Source organism: Oncorhynchus kisutch, unplaced genomic scaffold (assembly GCF_002021735.2).
Source record: "Oncorhynchus kisutch isolate 150728-3 unplaced genomic scaffold, Okis_V2 scaffold1012, whole genome shotgun sequence".
Lineage (NCBI taxonomy): Eukaryota > Metazoa > Chordata > Actinopteri > Salmoniformes > Salmonidae > Oncorhynchus > Oncorhynchus kisutch.
Window position 1 is genome coordinate 36,718 of NW_022262957.1, and position 8,554 is coordinate 45,271.

At 42.4% G+C, this 8,554-nt stretch overlaps 1 protein-coding gene across 1 annotated transcript; it reads right to left on the reverse strand.

Moving 5' to 3' along the window:
- Positions 1-2,184: 2,184 nt before the first annotated feature.
- LOC116364156 (piggyBac transposable element-derived protein 4-like) lies at positions 2,185-8,222 on the reverse strand. Its single transcript, XM_031817393.1, has 3 exons — positions 8,179-8,222; positions 6,762-6,876; positions 2,185-3,618 (listed from the first exon to the last, which is right to left on the reverse strand). Exons 2-3 carry the CDS (start codon positions 6,845-6,847, stop codon positions 2,946-2,948), a joined length of 759 nt encoding a protein of 252 aa, XP_031673253.1. The 5' UTR covers positions 6,848-6,876; positions 8,179-8,222; the 3' UTR covers positions 2,185-2,945.
- Positions 8,223-8,554: the final 332 nt, after the last annotated feature.

The following is an 8,554-nucleotide window of genomic DNA, read 5'->3' on the forward strand; positions in this document are numbered from 1 at the left end:
AACCTCTCTACAACATCCCCAACAAATACCTTCACAACCCTCCCAAACCTCTCTACAACATCCCCAACAAATACCTTCACAACCCTCCCAAACCTCTCTACAACATCCCCAACAAATACCTTCACAACCCTCCCAAACCTCTCTACAACATCCCCAACAAACACCTTCACAACCCTCCCAAACCTCTCTACAACATCCCCAACAAACACCTTCACAACCCTCCCAAACCTCTCTACAACATCCCCAACAAACACCTTCACAACCCTCCCAAACCTCTCTACAACATCCCCAACAAACACCTTCACAACCCTCCCAAACCTCTCTACAACATCCCCAACAAACACCTTCACAACCCTCCCAAACCTCTCTACAACATCCCCAACAAACACCTTCACAACCCTCAACCTCTACATCTTCACAACCCTCCCAACAACATCCCCAACAAACACCCTCACAAACCTCACAACATTCCCAAACACCTCCACAACCGTCTCTACAACATCCTGACATCTGGAGATATCAGTGGTCACTCTTCATCAAGAGCAGGTATGATGAATCTCTCATCTCAGACATTACAACTAATGTGCTGTGAGATTAAATGCTATAATGCTGGATGGAAATCAATTGTAACTGTTCATGCTATGGACAAATCTTTCTCTCTCTAGTTTCTCGTCCATTAGACTCTCCTGGTGCAGGACAGAGTCAAGAGTGCTGGTAATTTTCATGTCTACTGATTTCAATGGTGTCAGAAGTCTCAGAAGTGAGAAGTGATGCGTAGCACCAGATTTAGCCAACAGCTCATTTATATCTGTCCAAGGGCAGATTTGAGGCCATCTAGATGTGTCTCTCTGAGGCCCACTGCAAGTGATGCAACATTTGAGGTTTTGTAGAGAGCTGCTGCTGACACCATGTCCTCTGTTGCTATGGTTACTCTGATCACTTTCTTACTCATAGTCTCTCCTTTACCACACCTTTATTATGTATCTTCTCTGTCTGTCAGCTGACAGACCCTACCAACCAACTGACCAACCTTTCAACCTACCGTACCTTATTAAAAACCTCTTCGGGTTACTTTGTGCAATTTCCGCCTGAAGACATACCCTAATCTAACAGCCTGTAGCTCAGGCCCAGAAGCAAGGATATGCACATTCTTGGTACCATTTGAAAGAAAACACTCTGAAGGTTGTGTAAATGTGAATTGAATGTAGGAGAATATAACACCATAGATCTGGTAGAAGAAAATACACAGGTGTTTCTCTGTTCTTTTAATGTTGTTGCATCTTTAAAATAAACTAGAACAGCCAAACATTCAGTTATGATACTGGGGCTAATTTCAAATAAGAACATAAGTAGGCAACAGTATTTGACCAAAGTTTCAGACAGATACCTTCAGGAATGAGTGAGGTACATGCCATTGAGCATGAAGTCACCCAGGTGTCCCTCACAAGTTTCCCAAATGTACCCAAGTGGCCGAATTGGAACATCGAAACATTGATGCAAATAACTATATACAAAACAATTATTCAAACATACCCGGAAAAATATACAGGAAAAATATACAGGAAAAATATACAGGAAAAATATATAGGAAAAATATACAGGAAAAATATATAGGAAAAATATACAGGAAAAATATACAGGAAAAATATACAGGAAAAATATACAGGAAAAATATACAGGAAAAATATATAGGAAAAATATATAGGAAAAATATACAGGAAAAATATACAGGAAAAATATACAGGAAAAATATATAGGAAAAATATATAGGAAAAATATACAGGAAAAATTGAAGAAAAAAATTAATATTTCAAAAAATAAAAAATAACAAGGGTAATTATTTACACTCAATGTTCAATAATGTGAAGACCCTCTACACAATATTGTGCTGCTGATGCCATAGCCCATAGCAGTCTCTTTCTGCTGTGAAGCAGAGGGTCACTGAACAGGTGGTGCAGCCGACAGAGGATTTCTTGTGGCAAAGAGCACAACGAAGCCTCCTTACTAAGCCCCTTTTGCACTCATTCCTGCCTGCAATAAGGAATTTAAGCATGTGCACACCACTGGTTGATGGAGCAGAAGGGACAGAGGTAGAGGGGAATGAAGGTGCTACAGTGCTGTAGCTAGCAAGCTCCTGGATGAGCAGCTCTCTGAAGGCTAGCTGTGAGATGGGGGGCTGTCCACAGCTCTTGGCCATTTCCTTCTGGAGGATGAAGGCATTCACCACAGCAATGTCAATGAAATGATAAAACAATGTCTTGTACCATTTCATGGTTTTGTGGAGAACATTATAGTATCCTATCAGCGCATATGATAGGCCCACACCTCCCCCCATGCTCTTGTTGTAGTCCTTTACTGCAGTTGGAATGGGGACATTTTTGGTGGTCCATGCCCCTGTAGCGTCCTTCACACGCCTGACGACGTGATCACCACTGAAGGACTTGTGGATAGTGGAGCACATCGCCACCTCTCTGGTGTCCATCCACTTCACAAACAGCAGGCCATCTTCACGGATCCATCTCATGGTACCCCGCTCAGCCTGCTTAGGCATGTCGTTCACCCTGGTTTTCGGAAAGCCCACTCTGTTGGTCCGAATGGTGCCACAGGCCCACACATCCAGCTTCCTCAGGTCTGTGAACAGGGTAGGGCTTGTGTAAAAGTTATTCACAAACAGTTTGTAGCCCTTCCCTAGCAGCTGAAAATCTAATAACTGCATAACGGAGTCATAGCTAAATCCCTTACCGGTCGCACAACTGTTCTTACCCTCATAGACAAAAAAATTGCACGTGTATGCACACGCAGAATCGGCCAAAACAAACAGTTTGTAACCCAATTTAGTCGGTTTGTTACGCATGTAGTGTTTTAGGCCATTTCTGGCCTTTGAGGCTACCATCCTCTCATCTATGGAAAGGTTCTGGGCAGGCTGCAAATAAGTATTGCAGGCCTCAATGATGTCGAGGTAGAGGTTTAATTTTGCAGAGCTTATCAAACCTTGCCGTGCCTCGTTTCGTCTCGTTGTCCTTATCAACTTCTGGGTCACTGATATGAAGCGCCCGTGAGATTGTCAGAAACCTTTTGCATGACATGACTGTGGAGGGAAAAGGCAGTTGATAGAGGGGTGCAGATTTCCAGTAGTCCTTCAGGGTTTTTAGCTTCACAAGACCCATGTAAATGACCATAGAAAAGTAACAAAAAAGATCTGACCTGGAAATGGGCTTCCATGTCTCTTTCTTGCCTGCCTGCTTCTTAGCTCCGTACTTATTAGTGTTCAACACCAGGGAATCAACAACTGCCGAGGTGAAAAACAACTGAAAAAGTTGCATGGGGCTGTACTTGGAGTTCATGTCCAGCTGAGGACCTGGTGGCCTCTTTGGTCTGAAAATTGGAGGTGGTGGGGCCACATCCTCCTCCAGTACAGAGTGCCAACGACCCTCCTCCGCACTGCCAGCAGGTTCCACACTTCCCTTCCTCCGCTTCTTTGTCACCGGCTTCACACCTCTTGATGGCCGGGCGGGGGTAGGTGTGGTGCCGGAGACAGCAGGGGTCCGGCTGGATGGACCAGCTTCAGTGGGGGATTTGCACCTTGGCAGTATGGGCTCCCAATCAGAATCGCTGGGACTGTGAAATAAAGACAAAACAGACACAGATTATATATAGAGTAAGTAAACATCCACTAAGGTGAGGTGCTGTATTTTATCTAAACATGGAATGGACATGTAAAAATATATGTAATATATACAGACACACAGATACACCCACAATGTAGAGCAATGTTTACTTTATACACATGTGTACTTTATATTTCATGTCCTCGTCATATTTTTATATATGGCAAAAAATATATATATATATCTCAAACAACTCAAATGAATAATATTTGATATTATTCATTTCAAACAACGTTACTCACCAATCCAACAGAATCTTCTCCATTTAGAGTGAAAAGAATAGTCACTGTCTGGTCTGACTCATCTTGTAGTAATTCACTCTCACTATCTCTATCAATATCGTCAATGATATCGTGTAGATCTGTATACTTTGTCTTTGCCTTCGATTTTAAAGATTTACTTGCCATAATTATTCTCTGAAAATGCTCTCAAAACAGAAATGCTGCACGTTACCAGCGTGGCTGCCTCGTAGAGTTTTCAATGGCGAATGGTTGTCTATACGCTTGAGTTTCCCACAAACGATAGTCTTCCTGGATAGAACCATCACATGTTGTCGTTTACCTGAGCTCATTGGCTATCTACCCAGCTAGATTTCAAGACGATCAGTGGTCATTGGTCCGAAATACAGTCATTGTTTGCCGTGTTCAAATCAGTTCCTTTCGGTCAATATGTCCCGGAAAAGAACCATGAAGTGTGGTTGTTTTACTAACAAACAGAGGAATGCAATGAAACCAAACATGACTCGATAAACGTCCGTTTAGATTGAGTAATTCAAATGTAATTGTCCTTCCAAAGTTGGAATTGTCCGTGTCCTTCCAAAGTTGAAGGACACGGAATTTACGACAAGCCGTTTACAAAATGTTTCCTGTTAGGCTATAAAAATTGATTATATTGAACAAAACGACACTATTGTTTTGTCGTGACCTTTAGTGTTGCCAAAAGAAGATCTTCAAAAGGTAATTGTTGAATTTTATTGCTATTTCTGATCGATAATCGCATTTGCAGTAAAGCTTTTTGAATTCTGACATGGTGGCTAGATTAACCAGAGGTTTAGCTTTCATTTGGTGTATTGCACTTCTGATTTAATTTATAATAATGACATTTCGGGCAATTTTTGATTAAACGTTTCCCTAGAGGAACGCCTGTCCTAGACAGGTTTTTAAACTGTCTGCTACTCAGGTCCATAAGCTAGGGTATGCATATAATTAGTAGATTTGGGTAGAAAACTAAAGTTTCCAAAACTGTTAAAATAATGTCTGTGAGTATAACAGAACGGATATGGCAGGTGAAAACGAGGAAAATACAACCAGGAAGTACTATTATTTTGAAAGGCTGTTTTTCCATTGAAAGCCTTTCCACCAAACAAAGACTTAAGACATAGCAGAGACACCCATAACCACATCAGCTGGTGTTATTAAAGTCAATTTTTTCCAGGCAAGGGGTCGCTGAGGTCCTGGTTACAGATAACGCTCCCCAGTTCTCTGCGAGCTCCTTTTCTGCTTTTGCCGCAGAATATGACCAGTAGCCCCTACCATGCACAGAGTAATGGTGAGGCAGAATATGACCAGTAGCCCCTACCATGCACAGAGTAATGGTGAGGCAGAATATGACCAGTAGCCCCTACCATGCACAGAGTAATGGTGAGGCAGAATATGACCAGTAGCCCCTACCATGCACAGAGTAATGGTGAGGCAGAGAGAGCTGTGAAAGCAGTCAAGGGACTGCTGAAAAAAGAACAAGGATCCATACAGGGCTCTGTTAGCTTACAGAGTTACACCACTGCATCATGGGCCGTCGCCTGCCGAGCTCCTGATGGGCAGGAGGCTGCGTTCCCCATTGCCTGTCTCGCAGGCTCAGCTTAAACCCTGATGGCCTAACAGGAAGGCCTTCGCTGAGAGGGACAAACGGCTGAAACAAACTCAAACTGGAGACTTTAAATAGGTGACACCGTGCTGAGGCCAGAGCTGACCGAAGGTCAACGTGTGTGGATTACAAACTCAAAGACACCAGCAATAGTGCTGAGGAAAGCGGATGCCCCACGCTCCTATGTGGTGGACACAGGCTCAGAAGAGGTACGAAGGAACAAAACACACCTCAGAGCTCTTCCAGATCTACCAGCCACACAGACTGAGGCCACAGAAAATGCACATAGAGGGTGAAGGAGAGAGAATACTCACCGAGCCAAAAGCGCACCCAGAAAGGGATGTGAAGCCACCAGTGGCTGAAAGACTATTTTACGTGGAGAAAACATACTGCTGGGGAACATACCCAGCAAAAAGAGACTGTACCTAAGTTAATGTTCATACTGTGTGATTGAATGCTTTCATACGGGTTCAGGATGGGAATTAGCATGTTAGAGAATAATACTGTTTATTCTGTTTCTACAAACTTTTATTGTACTTTTCTAAAACTTTGTCTGGACTTTGTGCATTCGGGTTTACTATTTCTGACTTTTGTGACACCTCTCCTTGGTTGGAAAATGGCCGTATGGTTCTGTGGCTAGGGGCTGCCTTACAAGTGTTTGGTGTGCTTTCGCGATAAAGCCTATTTGAAACAGGACAATATGGCTGGATTTACAACAAGTTTATCTTTAAAATGGTGTATAATACTTGTATGTTTGAGGAATTTTAATTATGGGATTTCTGTTGTTTTTAATCTGGCGCCCTGCAATTTCACTGGCTGTTGTCGAGGTGGGACGCACTTGTACCAGAGAGGTTAACAAGACATTTGTGGAGTGGTTGAAAAACAAGTTTTAAGGACTCCAAACTAAGTGTATGTAAACTCTGACTGTGTGTGTGTGTGTGTGTGTGTGTGTGTGTGTGTGTGTGTGTGTGTGTGTGTGTGTGTGTGTGTGTGTGTGTGTGTGTATGTATGTGTGTGTGTGTGTGTGTGTGTGTGTGTGTGTGTGTGTGTGTGTGTGTGTGTGTGTGTGTGTGTGTGTGTGTGTGTGTGTGTGTGTATGTGTGTGTGTGTGTGTGTGTGTGTGTGTGTGTGTGTGTGTGTGTGTGTGTGTGTGTGTGTATATATATAAACAAATATGCAACCATTTAAACAACTGCATTAGCATGAGAAGTAAAAACTTGTTTTACTTACTGATCAAAAAGTGGATCTTCTCCTTCCAAAAACATTTCTTCCGCGCTGGAATCAAAACTCTGGTCGCTCACAGAGTCCTCATCCATTCCTTCTGTGTCACTCTCCTGGTCAATTTCTGCAATAATATCATCAAAATGATTATACTTGGACTGAGATTGAGCTTTTCCACTCTTAGTAACCATGTTTAACTTTTTCAGACTTGAGAAGTCTGTAGAAGAGAACGAACTGCTGTGAAACGTAAACTACCGTGCATCTGGTTTCCTTTCACCAGAGAATGAACTCTGTTGTGCACAGCTCTAGCATGATGGCTGTTTGTCCTACAAACAGCGTTCACATACTGCTGGAAATCCCAGCTCATTGGCTATCTAGCTAGGTTTCAAAACGATAGGTGGTCATTGGTCCAAGAACCTTCATGGGCTAATTCAGGTCTTGTATAGCCAATACGTAATGTAGAATTATGAAACATGTTTGGTTGCCTTCTAGAGTGTCTGAGGATTGCACAGAAACCGAACTTGACCGTGTTAAGCTACGTTTGATTGCTAACAAAATTTGATTTCATAAAATTGTTTTGTTGCAAGTTGAAAGAGTCGTAATTCATGCAGAATGCTGTTTACAACACGGATCGTGTTAGGATATACATGTCCTTTTGTCAGTTAAAACAACATTACATTTATCATACGGTGTAGACATTGCTAATGGTGTAGCGGAAAATGGCTGATTATCTACATAGAGGGCCATTATTATCTACAGAGGCCCATTATTATCTACAGAGGCCCATTATTATCTACAGAGGCCCATTATTATCTACAGAGAGGCCCATTATTATCTAGAGGCCCATTATTATCTACAGAGAGGCCCATTATTATCTACACAGAGGCCCATTATTATCTACAGAGGCCCATTATCAGCAACCATCAGTCCTGTGTTCCAATGGCACGTTGTGTTAGCTAATCCAAGTTTATCATTTTAAAATGCGAATCGAACATTAGAAAACGCTTATGCAATTATATTAGCACAGCTGAAAACTGTTGTTCTGATTAAAGAAGCAATAAAACTGGCCTCCTTTAGACTAGTTGAGTATCTGGAGCATCAGCATTTGTGGCTTTGATTGTCGATGTTATTTTAAAATGGACCAAAAAAAAAATAATCTTTCAAAAACAAGGACATTTCTAAGTGACCCCAAACTTTTCAACGGTAGTGTATATATAGAAATACATGTTTAACATTTGCACCAATTGATTGGTGAAAAGAACAGGTGGCTAAGTCAAACAAGATTTGTATTAGTCGGGGACAGCCCCACTGGTAAAAGATACTAGTCCATCTTCATGTCAACTAACAGAACTCTGCTGGTTGTCCTGGTAACAGATACCAGTGGGAAGATCTATTATATTTGTTCAAACTAAACTACAGCACTTACTTTGATGAGTCAAATCTGATCCTTTCTTCTCTTCTCCTCCTCTCACAGTTCCACTCAGCCCCATTGTTTTCCTGCAGTCCACCAGCAGCACAGACAACCTCTTCCTACCCAGCAGTAAGGTGCTACCGGAAGAGGTACGAAATGGGGACTCCGGGAGGGAGGAGGGGCTAGCGTTGTCCTGGTAACCATAAAGAGGGGACACAGACACATATCATTATGGATGCTGATGTCACTGTTGAAAAAGTGCTTTACAGAAGCCCAGACCAGACCCTGAGAGCAAGCTGTATGCTAGACCAAACCAAGCTGTACCATCTGGTGTTCTGATCTGGAGAGACTCTTCTCTGCTTCATCAGCATCAGGATGTTGTTGAGGCTCC

Bases quoted from the DNA above. Each gene is read 5' to 3' on its own strand.
- LOC116364156 (XM_031817393.1), bottom strand. From the start codon at position 6,847: ATGGATGAGGACTCTGTGAGCGACCAGAGTTTTGATTCCAGCGCGGAA. The intron at 3,619-6,761 runs GTAAGTAAAACA...TTTATTTCACAG, and splicing joins GAAGATCCACTTTTTGATCA to TCCCAGCGATTCTGATTGGG.